Here is a 20,473-nt window from a genome sequence, read left to right as displayed (position 1 = left end):
AATTTTGCTGCAATTAGCTTGATGGTAATCTTCTATTTCTTAAACAAGTTGTCCTTAATAGAGGCCTGGCTGCTACACCAGCGCATAACCTATTAATGAACTAAAATGAAAATTTGAGACCTGTCTTCCTCAATATCTGCATTTCAGTCACCTATGCCTCCAATAAGAGACTAGGTCAGCTTCCCCAGCACAAGACCTTCAAACATTCAAAATAACAGTCCTTTAAAAAGCTCGGGAAAATATTTAGGTCACCAACAGAGAGAAATCTGTAAATTAAAAAGAAACAATCTTGATACTGTCAACTACCCTACCACCCGATTTTCTCCATAAATGACATTGTATCACAAAATTTTCAAGATGCACAAACACCAGATAAAAGAGAAAACTATGATCATTGTCTGTCATTCGAATGAACTAATCCAAGACAGCAAGCAGTTGCTTGACTAAACACCAAATTAAAAGATCTGGAAGCTGATCTGGTTGCCCAAATAATGACCGAAAGAAACTGTCGTACACTAAAAAAAAATGCTGAACTAGCAATTATTTATCTTGACGCAAGGATGAGCCCATCATATTGACCAAAATTGCAGAAAGAAGCAATGCAACGTCAAGATATGAATAAGACACATTCATGCAGTAAATATGACGATCAAATCAATTGCAAGTGCATATAAAAAAGTAACAACATGGCATAACTATGAAAAATCTGCTTAGCAGTCTACAGAACTTCCCAGACATGTCCCCAGAAAACTGGCCTACAGAGTGAAAATAACAAAGAGACGAGAATCAGAATGGTTCCCATCCAAAAGGACCCCAGGATGAAATTTTAAGACCGAGGCTTCTCTTTCTTTTCCTTGAAGAGTGCCAGTAGCGACACGCCAGAAACCTTCACAACCTTGAACCTTACTCCAGGAATATCACCAACAGCATGACCCTTCCGTCCAAATCCAGCAATCAACACTTCATCCTGAAAAACATACCGTGTCTTAGTGACAATTTCCACAAAAGAAAATAATAATGAAAAGATAGAATTTTTTTTTTTGCATGTATACCCTCTAAAATATATAAAATTATATGAATAGCCTTGTAAAATTGCTATTTGCATGCATATATACCCTCATAAAGTACTTATTTTGCATGCATACCCTTCTTTTACTTTTTTTTATATATAATTATATATGTACCCATACCATCTAATACCATTAAAAAATAAACAACTTAAAATTAAAATAACTGAAATACCCTTATAGGTAGAAGTGCCAAAAAAAAACTTTATATGGATATACATGCAAATAGTAACTTTGAGAAGATATTTATGCAATTACGTATATTTAAGAGAATATACACTTAAAAAAATTTAATAAAAAATGATCAAAATCCAGTAAAAATAATTTATTAATAAAAAAATAACAAAAAATATTAAATCATCTCAATATCAACTCTCATAGAATAAATCATGTTGCTTCTACCAAATTCTTGTCTCAAAACCAAACAACTCAACATTTACAAATCACTAAAAAATATTTTACTAACCTAAGCATCAATAATTAATTTAAATTCGATACGCTTAATTTTTTTTAAAATAATGAAGAATATGTAAATGTCATAGATTTAATAATGATAATTATATCAAAATCAAATGAAAAATAGCATTAGCAAAATGATCACCTAATATTCCAACTTAACCGAATCAAGATCTTAAAAAAGAAAATTGACAATGTGACTCGATCTTTTTTTTTTTTTGACCTGTCAATCCAACTGAATCATAAAAGACTTGACAAATTTTAGTCAAGTTTTAATTTTTTTTTAATTTTTTGAATGTATACCCTTCTAAATATAAAAAAATTACACGAATACCCTCATAAAGTTCCTATTCCCGTGCATACCCTTATAACTTTTTTTTTTGCATATCTACCCATAAGGGTATTTCGGTCATTTTAATTTTAAGCCATTTAATTTTTTAACGATGTTAAATGGTACGGGTATATATGAAAAAAAGAAGAATATATATGCAAATAGTAATTTTACGAAAGTATCCATGCAATTTTGTATATTTAAGAGGGTATACATGCAAATAACAATCAACACTTCATCCTAAAAAACATATAGTGTCTTAGTGACAATTTCGACGAAAGAAAACAATAACTGAAAAGATAATAATGAATGAACCATAAATATAACAGTTAAAAAAAACCTGGTTTTTATGTGCTGTCTGTGTAGATTGCCTAAGCAATATTGCTGCTATAATTTGAATAAAGGTTTACATAGAACTCACATTTTCTTCAATGTAGTTTAAGCAACCATCATTTGGCACAAAGGCTGCAATTTTCTTCCCATTCTTTATAAGCTGAACTCTGGCACACTTGCGAATAGCAGAGTTGGGCTGCTTGGCTTCAATGCCACTGGCAAAAGTGATCCAAGACTTAGCTATTCAAACTTCTAAATAGTAAACAGAAAGTCACAATGAACAGTAAACATATATGTGCGTATATGTATGTGTATCACATCTATCTATCTATCTATCGATATGCATGTATATATATGTATATGTGTGTGTGTATTCATTTATATATGTCGTACATCTTCTCAAGAACAATGCCCTTGGCATGTGAAGAACCGGCAAAGGGCTTCTTCCACTCATTGCCAAGATGGCTTTTCTTGTATGCTTTGTCTGCCCATCTTTGCCGCCTCCTGTGGGTTTTGAGCTTGCGAGCAGCTCCCATACCACGAGTCTTCCTGTTATGGAGGAATGCAGGATCAATGAATGATAAAAAAAAAACCTCCCATATAGATTGTACAGAAAATTGGTACTCAAGTCACAAACCAGAAAATATATAAAGTATCGATGGGCAAACAACCCATAACATGTTAATGGGATGACCTCTAATGCTACAACCGGTTCTAAGCAATTTGCACCGTCAGTAATAATAAAGCCGACAATTTGTCCCTAATAATAAAATCGACAAATCCCTTGGAATTAAAGCTTACTAAAATGACATTATAGGGGCAACATGCTGAGGACTTAATTGCAAGCACAGTATTGTATCAAGCAGCATTTTTAAGGAGAATACATAAAAAACTGCAGAAAAATTACTCAATGATGGCCGCATTTAATGATCACCATACATGCATAGCTATGATATATAAAACACTGATACGTTTCATATTTATTTCTGGCATTTTTGGGTAAAAATCTACCTTTCTAAAAGCACCAACAGAGGACTTGAGGTGTGGGGGGAACCCACAAATGAGCAAAGTTTTCGAAATAGATAATTTAAGTTATCATGAGAGTATGGTGACACATCAAGTAAAACAAAGGACAGGTGGAGCAGAAGCCTGAAGCGACAGCAAAATAGTGAGACCTCAAGAACATAGATCAATAGTTGTAAATCTTATTCTACATGAAAACTATCAAAAATAAATTTCCCTAAGCATCAACTATCAATTATATCAAATATTCAAATTGGCATGAGTCAATGAATGATATTATAAAGTCAAACCAATATATTTAATCGCAAAAATCCGAGGATAACTGGACAAGTAGATGAAAATTAAGAATTGCATTTCTCACCATCACATCTTTGTCCAAATATATATTATTACATAAAAATAGCAACTCTATGAAATCTATATCAAATTATTTGGAAAAAAAATCAATTTCTATGCCACAGATTCCAGTTCTCAACATGTCTTCTTTTCTACGCAATTCTTTTCAATGCTTTCTTTCATTTAATTTATGAAAGATTACAATTCAAAGGTTGACGAGACAACCAGATATAATATATAGAGACAAAGCCTTTGGTAAGAGCCAATCGTATAAGGGTTTCTAGTTATAAAAATTCAACATCCCCGCGCTTCCTAAACCCTAGATCCGTAGTCCAGCCAAACAAGCCAACAACCAAGATACCAATGAAAGAGAGCTCATACGGATCGAAACACGAATCCGAAAGAACGAATCAGACAACGAACAAGATAAAGTTGGGCGACACTAATACCATATTCCAAACCCTCGGAAACAAACATTTGAAAAAAGAAAAAGAAAAGCAATGAAAACATTGAAGGAAGAGCTCGGATTTAGGTCTTCTTGGGAGAACTCACCCCATCTTTATCGGAAGGCTTGCGCTCTCTTCTTCCTCTCTGCGCTTCGGCTACAAGCGGCGGAGGCTTCGGAAGCACAGCGAAGAGGAAAAACCCTAATCAGCCGTCTTATATCGCGGGAGTGGGAGGGTATTTCCGTAATTTAAAGCATTCTTATCCGCGGTCCTGTGGTTCGCAGGCTGTAATCGGGTCGGATCGGATCGGAAACAGGAGATCCATTTAAGTTTGCCTACGTGAACGAAAAATTATTTTTTTCCCCCTTCCTCCTAGGTGACACGCCAAAACATTATTTGGGGAAGCACATCTACAAATCTAATTGGATAACATATCAACGTAGCTTAAAGAAACTAATGTTGATGTACACTGTAATTGATGATATTAGATATTAGGCTGTCGGCCCATATTTGGCCCACTTATTTATTCACTCATACCAGCACCTGGCATGTTTGTTGCAACTTATATGGATGGGTATTTCCAATCACATTGAAGACGTTCTGTGTTATTGTTGATGTATTAGAAGTAGCATCATTAAATTTGATCCAATCTGAGCTAAGTTAAAAGTGTTAATGATATTATATTGACAAGTAGATCCTATTTTTTGCGTTATTTGTATACCTACTTCTTTCCCTTGAATACATGTAAAGTAGCAAAAAGGATATTATATACTAATGGACTATATCACTAGACCAACCTAGACTAGAGGCCAATTTATTGTAGCTTTTGGTTAGGTTGTCACCTATTAGAAGCTTTTTCAAATACTCTGACGAAACCAATTGCCATCCCTAGGTAGCCCAAACAAGTCCTTTCCTCTTGTGGATAGCTTAGAGAGTTTGTCTCAGAAACTTAGAATAGTAGCAATTCTCTTATTAAATTTGATCAAATTGACCAAAAATGAGAAGAACTTGAGTGAATTAGTTTAGCCCTAAGTTGGAGATCATGCATCCATCTTTGTGCCACTCTGAAATAATTTTAATCACCTTTTGGACGCAGGTAATGCAGGTGGGCGTGTTTAGATACAGATGCAGTACGGCTAGTCCTCTGTTGGTGCAATACAGAAGTGGTCCATAAACAGGATTAGTTGGGGAAAAAGGATTTATGAAGTCAATCCTAAATTGTCGGAGAAAAGGGCAACAGGTCATGGAGTTATGGGGTAATATAAAAGGTTGGATATAATCCTGGGGCAATGCACAAGGGGTCGCGTGGATATTGGACTACACACGGCACAGCACATTGAAGTATGGAATGCAGTTGTTTACCTTGACTCTTTTCTTTGATTCATGGGAGTATTTTCAACCAAGCACAGGACACTTCACCTCTAACAGAATTAGGTGGGAAACCAATTCATAGCCACGATTTGTCGTCGTTCCATCATTTTCATGCAGTTCATAAATAGTTCCTTAAAGAAATTCTCTTTGTAGACTGGCGTTGTTGGTGTGCATCTCTTCTGCAGCAAATATAGATTAACGTAGTGCTATCCTTAACCTCAATCACCATGACTATAATTATTAGGATGTTTGCATGCACGGAGCTTCCTGCATATTGATAAAAAGTGCACTTGAAACTTAATCACCATGATTATATTCACCAGGGTGCTCGGGTGCACGAGCATGCTTTGGAGGAGATTCCGCTCCCATCTTTTGGACCGATGGATTTCCATCCTATTCTAATTGATATCTGGAGAATCTGCTGCAATTGTTCAACTTCCAAGCTACCCACATCTATCGTGAATCACATACAGCGCTAAATGGATCTCGTCTTTCGCGGCTAGCAACAGCAGTAAAATTTTGTAGCGTTCAATGGATCTGGCTTTAGCCAAAAAAAAGAGAAAAGGATCTGGTAACTAATGACCTTGCACAAAGTTTGTACCAATGCTTACGTCCGTCTTTGCTTCAGAACAATCTGAGTAGAGACTTACGTTTTACCGAAAAATAAAATACTGAAATGGATGCTAGGAGAATCACATACACATAAGGGACCACAGATTTTGGAACAACAAAGGCCAGTTGCTTCCTTAGCTCCTCCCTCTCTCTCTCTCTCCCTCCCTCTCCCCTTCTCATCAAGACCCAGCTGAGAACACGATTTGCTATCTATCTCCAAATGATTTATTATGTTTCACATTCACATGGGGGGAATACAAAACCTGAAGCTGCATAAGGTCTCCCGCTCTTTTCCTCTCACCACAGAGAGGGCGAGGGAGATGTTTTATCTGCTTTGAAGTCAAGGGGGTAAACAATATAAAGAAAACAGTTGTTGGACATCCACATACAATCAAAATGCCAATACACTAATTATTATGTGCAACACATCTACAAGTATCGTCGACAAATAAGAAGGCTATTGCAAGAAACTTTCAGGTTTTGTAAGCAGAATATTGCAGCTGGAGCAGAAGTTGCCAGCCATTGAATTATCCAGATATATCCAAGTGCAGCACCTTAATATCAATGTTGATTCCCTAAACTGTTGCATCTATGCCTGGTTCAAGTCTAGATTTATTAATATATGCTTGTGCCTTTGAGGCTAGATAAACAATGGATATTTAAAGTCACTAACAGTTAAATAATTCTTTGCAATTATGATAGGCAATGTAGGATGCAATTAATCATTGTATGAGGCATTTGAATATGAACCGGTCATATAGAATGGGCACCAGATTAACATTGGACCCTTGGGAATCAATGATTTGAAAAATAACAGTAGCCCGCTATTGTTCGTGAAAGAAACCATCAAGGGGAAGAGATGAATATTATATCCCAAACATTAATGTAAATGTGCTAGATGATTATAATGCTTGAAGATTTATTTCTCTGTACAATTAGAATACTTCCTCTCGTTGTTCCTCATTATTATCTGAATCTTATACAAAGCCTATAAAACACACAAAATGTATGGGCAAAAATGAAAGAGGAAAAAGGATGGATTTAGAGAATATTAGGGACGTGATACACTTTTACATGGATAAGTAGCATCGATCATGCACAAACTCTACAAAAGAGGTGGAAGAAGTCAAGAATGAGCTATCTTTACAATGTGTTTGGATGCCAGGACTGCTTAAGACTTTCTATGCTTTGTCACAACCATGCTCCCCAACCTGGAAACATCTGGCACAAGCGATCCACGTCTGTTGCATCCTGTATGAGTTGTTGGACCTGCATCGACATGCACAAACAAATGATAGCTAAATAAACAGGGAAATGTAATAGATGATAGAACAGGAGAAGTTGAGGTTCGATAGATCAAGGTTAAATGACAACGAATGATTATGTGGCTGGTTCTGCATTAGTGGCAGGTTCAATGTTCTCAGAATCCAGGTATCACTACAGCTCAATATCCTTACCTCATAAAAATATAAAATGTCTATGATTAAGCTGCTCTATTTTGATCTTTTGTTCAGTGGAAACTGAAGACTGGAGCCAGTCATGACTCTTAAATAGGTGTCTCACCACGATCGTTTTCTGTTTTCGGTGCTGTTAGCCCATTCAGTTTTGCCTTGCCAATGCTGTGTAGGCCAAATAATTGGAGATTTGCTAGGCCATAGTTCTAGAATCATAGGCAATGTTCCCCTCTGACAGTCAAAGTGTACCTACTACATGTTGGTAAAGCACTCTCACCTCAGCTTTTCATAAAATAAAACCATATCATCATTCCATTTCAACTCATTCCAGATTCTACATGACACTCAACTCCCTTTATGCACATCTCAGTTTTTCCCCCTTTATTGGTTTTAAATGTGCAATATATAGGCCTTATTTGGCATGCTTTTAAAGAGCCAAAAAGCACTTCTTGGAGGGGTAGAAGCTCTTTTGGGTGATTTTGAGGCATTTAGCAAGATTTTGAAACAGATTTCGAGCTCCTCCAAAAGCTGAAAAAGGACTACTAGGGAAGCTCCAATTTGGAGCTTATGGGCAAAATTTTCACATGAGACATGTCGGAAAGCTGTTCTCTTTTAGGCAAGCTCACCTGAGCTGGAATTATTTTATATTCATGGAGCAACAAATTATTGGGCCGAGCTGGATTTGAACCAGCGTAGACATATCGTCAACGAATTTACAGTCCGTCCCCATTAACCGCTCGGGCATCGACCCAGGAAGAATTAATTCTAGATTTATTGATAATCTACGATCAACTTCCTCCCTACCCCCAGGGGAAGTCGAATCCCCGCTGCCTCCTTGAAAGAGGGACTTGATTTGAGTAACCTGAAATGAATTTTTTTAAAAAATAAGTTAAAATTCTTTTATTTTCATAATCATTTAAGTTGGTATCCTTTAATTGTCATAATCGTGCAATTAAGAATTTTGAGTTTTAATCTTATGATAACGATGAGAATCTACTCCCTCCTTATTACATTACATTATGTTAAGTTATACTATATTATATTATAATATATTAAATTACACTAATAATAGTATTATACTATCATTATTATTATTATATTATTATAATCATATTATATTATTATTATATTATAATAAAAATATTATTTATTATATTAATTAGATTAAGATGTCCAAATAAATAATTATAAAATAAAAATACTTTATAATAACAGTTTTTGACAGCACAACCAGTTAGACAATTGAAAGTACTATGCAGTATTCTTTATTGTATTTCCTAACACTAAAAGTATTTTCTCACTTGGGATACCAAAGTGATGTTAAAGTTCCACACTACTTGAGATATGTAGTTATCAAAAAGCAAACAGCTTTTCATTCAAAGCTCAATTATCCAAAACTCTATAGACAAAAGCTCTACTACCTACATTAACACCAAACAGGGCCGCAGTTGCCTCAATATTTGACCGTATATGCATAGGCAGTTTGGAGTTGATGCATGAATAAAAACAGCCAATACCTGGCCTTGTACACTTCTCATTTCACCACTTTCATAACCGTCTAACTTTTCTTTAACACGTAACATGGCACGTGCTGCATCCTTGTTTCCTTCGTAAGCATCCTGTGAGCTGTCCAAGCATGAGTCTTCCTTATCATCAATTTCCTGCAAAGATAAAGGTCAAAAAGGCTGCAGTAACATAGATGCTGATCATGCTAGAAATAAATTATCAATTAAGATGAAAAGCACTTTCAGAATAATGCAGCAACTTGCAAGTGCAAAGCATGAACCAGGATGAAACTGAATATTAGGAACAATTTTACACAACAGATTACCTGAAATCAACTTTAATTGTAGATAACAGAATATCAGATACAGTTGAATGATAATACATGTTGTTTATTTTAAAATGTTTTGGTCAACACACAATTTAGTATTTAAAATATCATAAACAATTTATGCTGTAAGGAATTGTGAACTACAATAACAAGAGAATAGTATCATCACAATAATTTCTAATATACCTTCTGTCGCTGCAAAGCTTTCAGAGGAGAAAGAGCCCATTTATAGAGTGGATCATGAATAAAAACCTGCAGATTAGACACATTTAGCTATCCCGAGGAGGTTACAGCTAAGCGAATCTAATTATTCCAGCACACAGTGATAGTTGCAATACTTCAATGATAGTAAGCAATGCTTCCTTATTTGTCCTCATGACAGAGAGAGTTTCCTCACAACACCTTCTGAAAACACCCTCCACCCCAGTAACCCCCATGCCATCTACTATCTCTCTCGTCAGACGAAATGGAACCTGCCAAAGAGAAAATGTGATACAAACATCTAACATAGTTTCCTTGTGCAAACAGAACTATCTTCAGAAACTAGGAAAAAATGACAAAAGAATGTTGTTTGTCAAAGTACAAACCCTCTCAGGCGTTTTAAGCATGAGACCCTGTTCAAAGGCAACACCAAGATCGATGTGTACCACCTCCGTTGTATCTTCATCAATGAGAATATTCATTGAATGCCGATCACCTAGCCCTACAATGTAACCTACCTGCACTCAAGCAATAAAGCTCTATATATCATTACATCATGCCAATAGTGCATAAATATCAAGGTCAAGAATACTCAATAACCATGCTTTCAGACAACTAATATTTACAATTATGGATGCTGAAATGAAGGAAACAATGCTGAAAAAGAGAGACTATAAAGCAATAATCAGTGCTAAAAGAACCTTTACTGACCATTGAACTAGTGGCAACGCTTCGTGTATATGAGAGTCTTCTTACAAACCAATCAGCAGGCTGCATAAATCTCTCCAAAAAGAAGTGGTGCATCACCGGCCTAATTGAATCATGGTATGAAAAATATTATCCCCGAGATTTTATATTGCTAGCTTAAGGAAGAAAAGAATTAAATTGTTTTTATACCTGAAGTTGTCTAAGACTTCGAGAAATGCTTTCCGCTTGTCCTTTTCCTATTCAAAAAATCAACTTCTTCAGATGACAGGACAATCATCTATGTCAAATCTTAACAAAGTTGTAATGTAACCATGACTTTGGCTCTTGCATGTGACATGATATACAACTTAGTTTAATGATTAAGGAAAAAAGAGCCCCCTCCTTTGATTTGTTTGCTTGTCCATGATTAATCTATTATCAGAATGATTAGTTAAACTATTTTGTATCTGATAATCAAGCCTGCCCAGAAAGGATTACATATTTCCTGTCCAAACATCCCCATTCCTGAATTCACAATAATACAAGACCGCAGGCTTTAAGTTTTATATAAAACAACAGTTTTGCTTAATACACATCTCAAACGGAAGATGTCATAGAACTTACTCTGGTCATATACTCCCTGCATTGAAGAAATGACCAGTCTCCTATCCCATAGCGCCCATGTGCCCCCCCATTCCTCGTGCTGAAAGAGTAAATATGTGAAACAATCAGCAGATTAAATATTGACAAAAATGTAGCTTCATAGTATAGCACGGTTGAATATAACAAACCTTCCTAAAAGATATTCACCAAGAGGAACAGTACAATCAACCCATTCAACTACACCGGCACTGGGTGTAAATGGAACCACCTGTTTCAAGTAGAGAGAACTAAATAAACGAGGATTATGCAAGTGTCAAGGAGCACCAGAAACTTTCATACAGTCAACATTAAGGCACTTCTGGACAAACATGCACACGTAACAACTTAGACCACGGATGCATGCAATGCATGCTACATAGTCTAGCAGCAAAAACATAAAAACAAAAGTGAAGTGGGGTGTTGGAAGGTGGGCATAGGAGGGGAGAAGGAATCGAACTTTGGGGTCCGAGCAGGGCAAGGAAAAACAGGAGTTTATATTTCCAGTTTTACCCATTTGGAGAGAAAAATATATATATGGCTTGGGCATGGGAATTAATTGGTTTCCCATCAAATGGAGAGTAACATACACCTAAACTAATACATTTTAGTAAACATCCACAAGGATATGCGATGATAAGTCTACAAAGATGACATGCAAATTCATAGACACATTTTGTATGAAAGTGGACTGCTCACTCAAATAGGTAGGTACCAAAGAATATATATTATGCACATTCTACACAATAATTTGTTATAATAGGTTAACAGTCTCTAACCATTCATGGAGAGTTTGTTCATGAGGAAGGATAAATACTGAGATGTCCATTGTCATGAAAAAGTAAGCAAGGCATGAGCATTCTAGTATAGTTCTGATGGTGAACAACATGCCAACTTTTTTCAATATGCCTGATGAACTGAACACTGCAGAATTGGTTAGATTACATTCTAGACAACGTGATACACTCAGATGAGTGTTTGAAGCAACTGATTATTAATATCAAGTATTAAAGCCAAACCCTCAAATGAAGAGTCAGCCATGGCAAACTACTGTGCATTGACGGCTGATTTCAATATATTATCTTATTCTTACTGAGCCTACCAAAAGAAAGGAGAACCTTTAATTGAGATGCCAAACATGTTAAAATTGACCAGGAGAGGTGAGTGAAGGTTGCATATCTAATTCCTTGAGAGAATCCCAGTGCCAACATTTGAGCCTTGTCCCACTTGATCAAAAAGTCCTGGATCTTGGAGATTCCCTTCACAAACAAAATGGAATTTCCCAGCAGAAATGCAAACAATTTTTTCATCTTGACCAATTCTATTACCCAAGAACCCCAAAAGGAAAAGCTGAATACAATTTACTATGTGCTCATTATATAATGTCTCATTGAATATAAAAGCAAAAATATGCTTGAAGGTCCAACGCAAAACTGTGGCACAAAGCCTACCACTTTCGCTGATGCAGTACAGGGATTTGATTAGGAACTTACAATGAGGTTCCAAACTCCAACGGAGATTTTTTTTTTAATTTTATTTCTATAATTACAACACTGCTTATCTGCTAAGAATCTAAAAATCTGTAGAAAGATATCATACTAATATAGATAGCTGTGATGCCTAAAAGAAACTAACATAGCTATACTACATATGCTTCAATGAAAGAAATGTGCTATGTAACCAGTGCTCTTATGAAGATGCATTGTTATAATCAATTCGGAAGATGTATTGCCAAAATCCAGAATTTCATAGGACTGTATACATACAAATTCTGTTTCACTTGCATTTTGTGCTTGAGAGTTACAAGTTCGTTAATTAGGTTGAATAGCTTCTGAAAAATAATATGCATGTAACAAAAAAGAAGGTACTCTTCGATCTAAAGAAATCATATCAAAACTTCTACAATGATTAACTTTCTGAATTTAACCTCAAACAACAAGAAAAGAAATCATATCCACTAATGGCGCTCACAAGGAAAAAGGAATACCCAACACATCAGGAAAATTATTGAAATCTGAATACAGTCTGCACATCAGAATCATATCAAAAACCAGACCACGGCAATGGACAAGAGGATGGAAGCAGCCAAAAACATGAGCTGTTTGCATCTCCATCCTCTAAGAACATGAAGTGTATCAGCCAATAGCAATGACAGAATTGATTAGTGTCAATGATATGACAAATAATATTTTACCAATATGGGAGTGTGAACATACCTTGTATGTACGTATCCTTAACCTCCTTTTCCATGTATCTCGCTGATTTTGCAGGAAGGTATTCACTAAACCAAAGAATTGTTCCATAACCTACAAAATATACCATCCATCAAGGGTTACATGAACAAATTATTCAAACCCAAGGTCCTCTCAGTTTGCGGATCTCAAGGACTGAACGAAAAGAGAGATTTTTATTCCCAAGAACTGAATGCCAAGACCTTGAGATCAAAGCAGATTTTTGTTTAAATTCTGTGTTGATGTTAATATATTAATAAACGACAAAAGAAGCAAAAGTTGAATGCCTCAACCAGTTTTCAAAATGAAAGATTATGGATTATTTTATCAAATCCCATTATTCATCATATAATTTAAATTGTCAAAATCAATAGAAAGATGCAGATTGCATGGAAGTACACTCTAAACTGCATATTGCAAGTTTATTACATGTATAAAAATGAATAGAAAAAGATTTGATATCATACAGCATCTTGTCGCAAGTCATCATTTCCAGATTTAGCAAGTTGACGATACTTATGACCATCTGAACCAAAGCAGTCGACCACCTTAGGCACATTTATGCCATTCATTACCCTGCAAATTATATAAATAATTAAATAAAAGCATAATTATAATAATCAAAGCCTTATCCTGATTACATGGGTGCAATTATATAGGACCTCTAAAAGAATTCTCTATACATCAAATATAAGATAGAGATATCATATTCAACGTACGTGATAGAATCAGATAATCCCTTAAAGTGTGGGAAAGAACCTTCCCCATATTGGCAACTAGGATCAATTGGAACAGTGGCTGTCACAACTGGTACCTGAAAGAAGGCCAGAATGTGGACTCAATCACTGGTCATTACACATTTTGGATGAATATTGGCAGAATAAAAAAACTTGCAACATTAGCTGTTAACCAAATGGATACAAAAATTTTTGGAGACAATCCATATTTGATGCACTAGTGTTCAGGAATTACAATGATAAGATCATTTATATCACAAGATATAAATTATTAGGTATGACCAATTTCATCAGACTAACAGCCTTGTGTATGTTGTTTATTATCACTGCAGAGGGGATCTATCGATAAATTAGGGTTTACTTGCTTGCCTGCAGATACTGGATTTGAAAATTGGGCTTTTGAACATGCCACAAAGTCCTTATGTAATCAGAGAATACTATGGTGCATGGGGTTAGAATGCATCAATAATTTTTTTTACTAGTTTAGGAATATATTTCAGACAAACAAAACCAATCAGATCAAAGGGCTGGATCTCTCCACCAAGCACATCCCATCAAAATGGGGTCAGCTACACATCACAACAGATAAAGAAAAATACATCTTTCCAAGGTTTGCCGTCTCAATACCGAACCCCATACCAGTGCCACACTAGTATAGTGTAAGTACGGTATGGTACGAAATTTTTTTTGACGTATCGAGTATTGGTATTGTACCTATACTGGGTATTGGTATTGTACCCATACTGGGTATTGGTATCGAACTGGTACAATACGGTATGCCCTGTACCATCCAGTTCGGACTGGTATAGCGTACCATGCAGCTCTTCCTATATTACATAAATTCTGTCCTTATTAAACAATAAAAATTCTGGGTTTGATTGTGGATACTCAAAAGAAGTTGCATTTTATAGAAAAATTATGTGGCCATTAAACTTCTAGCTTATTTGAGGAAACATTATCCTAAGGCTTCTATCACAAGCATTTTGATTGTAACAACCAACAAGAAAACAAATTGGAGCAATTAAATATTCCATAAGTTTTGAGACAAATAAATATGGTTAATTAACAACCAAATGCACTTATAAACTGTATAAAACCATGAAAATATTACTTTTATTACTGCAGGTGACCAAACTGTGCAATGCCAATGAATGTTTGCCATATGCAATGTCAATATTCAAGGAGAAATTTTAAGTATATGATGTAAATGAACAATCACAAAAGCATACATACATGCATCCAAGCACTATAGAGCTTATCATGATAACAACAACCACCGATACAGGAATTCAGAATTTTTCATATGCATTTCACTTCATAAATCAGGCAATGAATCTTCAATCTATTACATTATGATTCTAGGATACATGCTTGCATATCTGCCAGTCTAAACATTTAAGAAAATATTTCAAATGGCCTCTGGCAATATCACCCTTACAAGTTCAAGCTGCCGAAGACTACGGATTTCTCTTGGCACTGGTATCCTTTTATTAGTTTCCTGGTCATATGCAATTATGACACAAGCTGAGCATCATTCCATGATCAGAACATCTAAGCCAAAAAATTAATGACACACCAGAATTCAGCATGTTAAAGAAAGCTAAGTACATCAATTTCGGAAAAGAAACCAACCTCCTTTCTAGTCTCTAGTTCAGCCAACTTAATATATATCTCAACCAATTGTTTCATCTATAAGACAAAGGACATTGTTATGTACTCATACATGTTATATAGAAGACAGTATAATATTTCAAAAATGTCATAGAATGATATCCCAAGATCCAAATGGTGATGAAAATACCTGTTGAATTAAAGCTCCATGATATGAAGACAACTCATTCAAAAGTTTCTCTGCTGCAAGTTTTTTGTCCAAATCTACAACAAATGAATTTCGACTTCGTTGCTTGTCTTTGACTCGATCGCCATTCGCTAAAGCCAGTAACTAGTGAAGACAAGAAACATCAATTTCCTAAATAAAAGTAAGGCCAAAAATAGACAAATATACTGACAACTACAACGTTCTTATGTTGTAAAATAAAATAATGTGCGGAGCAATATAAGTCCGCTAATCCTAATTGTTTTAATTATCACCCACACTTGACTCCTTTTGTTGTTGATACAGTTCTATTGAGCTTCCATTTCTTCCTTGCTTTTGTGATGATGACCTCAGCTTTCAGTATAATGAATGACTAATCATACACAATTGTGAATAACTGTACCTTTTCTCTTTTTCCTAATGGAAGCCACAACTATCAAGAGATGAACCTATTTCCTTAGATCTCTATGAGGATCTGTGTGGGTGTGTGTATAGTTCCACATTGGCTATGCACTGAGTAGATCTTTAATACCTATGAGAGCTGAGGAACCTAAATAACATCTACCAAGTTGTCGCAAATAGTATTAGAGCAAACCCAACGCATAGCCCATATAGACTAGAGGATATTGCAATGCCAGCCCATTTGGGTTGACTATGGGCTGATTATAGTATTTGTGACTGCGATACTTGTGATTGAATTTGAATGGATTTGGACCCTTAGCCTGACGAGGGCACCATGGCTTAAACAAGGAGAGTATGTGAGGGCCCATACAAATATGTATTTAGTTCAATATCGGCTATACACTGGATAAATCTTGTATACTTATACAAGGCCAAGAAATCCAAATAACAGCTTTCAAGCTAGCTTTTTGAGGTGAGGTCCTGGGTTATTTATATCTCATATGGCATGAAATCATATTGATAATAAGCTAAAGCCACAAGGATTACTTGGCACTTATAGTTTGCTGAAATCTATTCTTCACTAACTCATCCACAACAGTTGGCATGTGCTTGCTTTTATTTTTAAAATCCTCAACGAAGGACCTAATATTACATAATATCACATTAGGTCTAAACAGGATATTTAAATTTCTAAAATATCATGTATTACAAGAAAACCACTTTCTTAGCACCACACCTAGGAGATGATAGCTGGATGATCTTGCCATGATTATCCATTAAAAAAAAAAGACATTTGAGTTAGTAGTTTAAGTACCTGAAACATAGTATGATATGGATGATCAATGGCCATTTTCCGCACAAGGGAAACCAATGCAATCTGTAAACAGAAAGACTTTCCGATTTAACAAATTCTACTTTCACTCATCAACACATGAAGTATCCCACTGAGATGTAAACCTGGAAACTGGTTGATCCTTGTCCATCTTTTGAACTACCGAGTCTTGAAGCAATCTGATAAACCAGTGGCACAAACTTGTACGATTGGACCTGTAACCCATAATCCACTTAGTTTGAAAAAACAGTATGACGATCAAATCATGGAGGATGGGAAATAATGTTAAGCAATTAGATATGAATATACTTTATAAGAAACATTATCAAATAAAGTAATAACATATACAACAGCAACATATTGCCAATAAAATTAAGAAACACAGGAAAAAAGCCTCAGAACTTGCCTCTTTCACTGTGCTATTCATGGATTTCACAACATTTTTCCTTGAATAAAGGCTGAACCATAAAGAAACCAGTCGAAATACCTGATTGCAGAACATTAATTACAAACAATAACTTGATCGTAGAAAGATCCAACAAAATACATAAAAGCATAGAATCTGCAAGAGCAGCGACTCAAACCATAATTTCAAAAGCAAATCATGTACTAAAACCATTAACAGGTATCCCTGAGGTAACTCTCAACAATTACTAAGCAGATACAGAAAAATATATCGAAGTATAAATATCAGATGGAAGGAAAGAAGGTCCTCAACCTCATCCGCTATCTACTTCAAAGACACCATATCTTGGAGATCCTATTACACAACAGAAAGATGAATATTATTCAGTTTTTATCCTATTTCCAGGTTTGCCAGTTTCCATGCATTTATCACTGGTTCACCTATTGTGTCGATTCCTAAGTCCAGTCCCAGAGAATAAAATGTCATGAGGTTGGTGAAGAACAATGTAGGAGAAAACTGAATCCCACCATAAGAGTGACATGGGTGTCATTACACTGTCTATGTGGGAGAAATGAATTTACATACACAAAAATTAACTGAATTGGATTATAGAGAGCTAAAAACAAAGCCAATTATTCAAGGGTAAGCACAGATCTATGGCATAGATTACTTCAAGACATCTTCAAAGGAAAAACTTGATTTAGAAAGAGAGATTGTAATACTTGAAACTGAAGCAATTTGGCTACGGTTAGTTGATGTGAAGAATGCATTTGGTAATACAGATTTAAATGAAAAATATATGTACCTAGCAAAGTCGGGAGGGAACAACATAAAACTTAACCAAAACTATAGTAATGAAGTATCTGACCCAACTAGTGGGGTGGCTGTATGAGACTTTATTACCAATCATTCCAAATAAGGGCCTGCATGGTGTCATTACAAGCCTTTCTAGATCCTTTATTGCAACTGTTATTCATGTCAGCTCTGGCTCTTCTCAACCTTCCTTACCCATTGAAACAATTTTGACCACCTCTCTTTTCCATGCTCTCCTTTAATCCTCATGGTATATACTGAAATTTCAATTCTCTTCCATTATAGTATCCTTATTTGGTAGTTTGGTACAACTCATATGCCTCCAGGACCGTACTCGTATTTGATGTAAACTTCAATAATACGACAAGACACTCTCCTTGATACCTTAACAAATAAGGCACATTAGGTTTGGTGCACCCCCAAACATAAGAATAGTGTCTACTTCATAATTTGGGGGAAGAACTTTAAAAAATTGTTAGCCAGAAAGGCTGTTTGTGTGAAGGTCACGTACTAAGTTTATGTTCAATTATTGTGTGGATCACCTAAAACTTAAAGGAAAATTAGATCGATCTCATACCATATCATTTACTTTTCTCAAAATAATCATTTTTCTTAAAAAGTGATGCACATTTCTCTGGTCTATATACTAAAATATGGACAAGAAGCATATAAACACAACCATTTTTGTAATATATTCCTCTTTTTCATTTTTATCCTTGGGTAAGAGAGGAGCAATATATGATTAATTTTTTTCACATAGATAGTACTGGCAAACAGATTTATGTAAACAACCCATTTCCTTATGAAAACAATTTTATTTCTTTTTCAATCTAACAAATGAAATCAGAAATAAACACAGAATGAGAGAAAAAATAATGTATTATCCAAAAGGAGGTGCTTCTGTAATTTTTTTTCTCAATGATCCTTCCTTCGAATCCAAGGTTCGCCATCTCGGTACTGGACCCCGTACGGATGCCACACTAGCACAGCGTCGGTATGGTACGGTACAAATTTTTTTTGACATATCGAGTGCCGGTACGCCACCCGTACCGGATATCGGTACCGAACCGATACATGCGGTACGCCCCGTACTGCCCAATTCGGGCCGGTATGGCATACCATGCTCCAATCTCTATCAAATATCTTCCTAAAGTCTATCCTTCATCATACACCCCTTGTCCTCCATAAAACTCCTCCACCCTCTCTAGCAACAAGAGTGATGCAGTGTGGAGTATAGCTGGCAGGTACTATGCCCAGTTGGCCCATGCCAAGTTTCAAAAGTTTTCACCTAATTTTCCTATGAATTTTCCATTAGGGATATCACCAGAGTTTGTCTTTGGGTTCAATGGTTTTGGTATGTTTTCCTATTTTTAGTATGATTTTCTGTATTAACTTTAATGCCCAAATTAGAGGGTTGGGTCCTATATACGCTTCCGACCAATTGTAAGGAGACTTGGCTGAGTATTGCATAGTAATAAAAACATAATTTCTTTCAGTGTTTTTTGCTGAGTTTCTATGTTTTTCTTTGTTGAGTGAAGGTGTCTTCAATATAGATTTCTTTCAATCCGTGTAATCGACTCCAAGAACCATTCTTCACACTTCATGTTGTTAGATGTATACCCTAGAAGCCAAGCTGGCGGATACATTATTTATTCTGGAACATAGTTTTGTACTTAACTTTATTATTATTTAATAATATTGGGCATCTTTTATATTCATGCTGTATATGTGTCCATGAATCGTCCAAGAAATTAATAAGATGATGATACATATTTTCAAGAGTTGAAAATTTGAGCCATGTGTCTTTGGTGATGAATTCCTAAATGCTCCTGATCGATGGATCATCACGAAGATGGTGATTGATCCGATGTGATTAGTGCACAGATCGCTTTCCTTTTGGATGGACGAGTCTTGAGTCCACAATGTAGGAACACTAGAGTGATAGTGCAGGTGCTTGTTAGAGAATAAGGGTACCGAGCGTGTTCAAAGCAAGAACTCACTTGGATGTCTATCCACTCGTCAGTGACTTACTTGATGATGCAGTAGTATGACTGGTCCTTTGACTTGCGGTGCTTCGGCTATTCACAGTGACTGCACATATACATGGTCTCTAGCCGTATGGATCCTTGTGGTGCAGATTGGCTGCAGTAGATTCACTGTAGGAGTAAGGTGTGCACCTACATGGAATCTATCGACCTTGGTAGATAAGGAGTGGTCCTATATGATTTATGAGACTGAGTTCGTAAGACCTCGGCCGAGGCAGTATGTACAGCGGAAAAGAAGTTTTTTACTCTCGAACTAAAGTCAAATAAATCTTGACATATGACAGACAATAGAGTTTGACGAATTATCCATGACCTCCGTCTTGTAGGGATCCACGGCAGAAAGACTGTATCATACGATAACTGCACCTAGAGGTTCATCTATTCCATTCTGTTGGGTTACC

The 20,473-nt window shown here is 35.8% G+C and overlaps 2 protein-coding genes and 1 non-coding gene across 4 annotated transcripts in view; all 3 read right to left on the bottom strand.

Moving 5' to 3' along the window:
* Nucleotides 1-632: 632 nt before the first annotated feature.
* Nucleotides 633-4,234, bottom strand: LOC103701997 (40S ribosomal protein S23). Of its 2 annotated transcripts, none has more exons than XM_008784253.4 (4): nt 4,099-4,233; nt 2,581-2,736; nt 2,276-2,402; nt 633-967 (listed from the first exon to the last, which is right to left on the bottom strand). In XM_008784253.4, exons 1-4 carry the CDS (start codon nt 4,101-4,103, stop codon nt 827-829), a joined length of 429 nt encoding a protein of 142 aa, XP_008782475.1. In that variant the 5' UTR covers nt 4,104-4,233; the 3' UTR covers nt 633-826. The 2 variants fall into 2 exon arrangements, with proteins under 2 accessions (XP_008782475.1, XP_038982985.1); XM_039127057.1 differs by lacking the exon at nt 633-967 and adding an exon at nt 1,918-2,094 and having other exon boundaries at nt 4,099-4,234.
* A 2,607-nt stretch (nt 4,235-6,841) lies between these two features.
* LOC103702060 (serine/threonine-protein kinase ATM) overlaps nt 6,842-20,473 on the bottom strand; it is an 82,925-nt gene continuing 69,293 nt past the window's right edge. The window contains exons 60-77 of the mRNA XM_039127707.1: nt 17,215-17,295; nt 16,934-17,023; nt 16,791-16,853; nt 15,560-15,700; nt 15,391-15,447; nt 15,197-15,256; nt 13,741-13,835; nt 13,489-13,597; nt 13,007-13,096; nt 10,943-11,022; nt 10,776-10,854; nt 10,362-10,408; nt 10,176-10,275; nt 9,851-9,982; nt 9,602-9,736; nt 9,450-9,515; nt 8,947-9,090; nt 6,842-7,244 (exon numbers count right to left, since the gene is read on the bottom strand). Of these exons, the coding sequence (XP_038983635.1) occupies nt 7,167-7,244; nt 8,947-9,090; nt 9,450-9,515; nt 9,602-9,736; nt 9,851-9,982; nt 10,176-10,275; nt 10,362-10,408; nt 10,776-10,854; nt 10,943-11,022; nt 13,007-13,096; nt 13,489-13,597; nt 13,741-13,835; nt 15,197-15,256; nt 15,391-15,447; nt 15,560-15,700; nt 16,791-16,853; nt 16,934-17,023; nt 17,215-17,295 (1,647 nt within the window). The 3' untranslated portion in view covers nt 6,842-7,166. The remainder of the gene's footprint in view (nt 7,245-8,946; nt 9,091-9,449; nt 9,516-9,601; nt 9,737-9,850; nt 9,983-10,175; nt 10,276-10,361; nt 10,409-10,775; nt 10,855-10,942; nt 11,023-13,006; nt 13,097-13,488; nt 13,598-13,740; nt 13,836-15,196; nt 15,257-15,390; nt 15,448-15,559; nt 15,701-16,790; nt 16,854-16,933; nt 17,024-17,214; nt 17,296-20,473) is intronic.
* Nucleotides 8,097-8,180, bottom strand: TRNAY-GUA. Its single transcript has one exon. It is a non-coding gene; the product is annotated as a tRNA-Tyr (tRNA).

This window comes from Phoenix dactylifera, chromosome 6, assembly GCF_009389715.1.
Source record: "Phoenix dactylifera cultivar Barhee BC4 chromosome 6, palm_55x_up_171113_PBpolish2nd_filt_p, whole genome shotgun sequence".
NCBI lineage: Eukaryota > Viridiplantae > Streptophyta > Magnoliopsida > Arecales > Arecaceae > Phoenix > Phoenix dactylifera.
This window is presented reverse-complemented; position numbering and strand designations above follow the sequence as displayed.

Excerpts from the sequence above, each read along its gene's own strand:
- LOC103701997 (XM_039127057.1), bottom strand. Across the intron at positions 2,403-2,580 it reads GGCATTGTTCTTGAGAAGAT|TGGCATTGAAGCCAAGCAGC; the intron begins GTACGACATATA and ends CACTTTTGCCAG. Across the intron at positions 2,095-2,275 it reads TAAACTACATTGAAGAAAAT|GATGAAGTGTTGATTGTTAT; the intron begins GTGAGTTCTATG and ends TATGTTTTTTAG.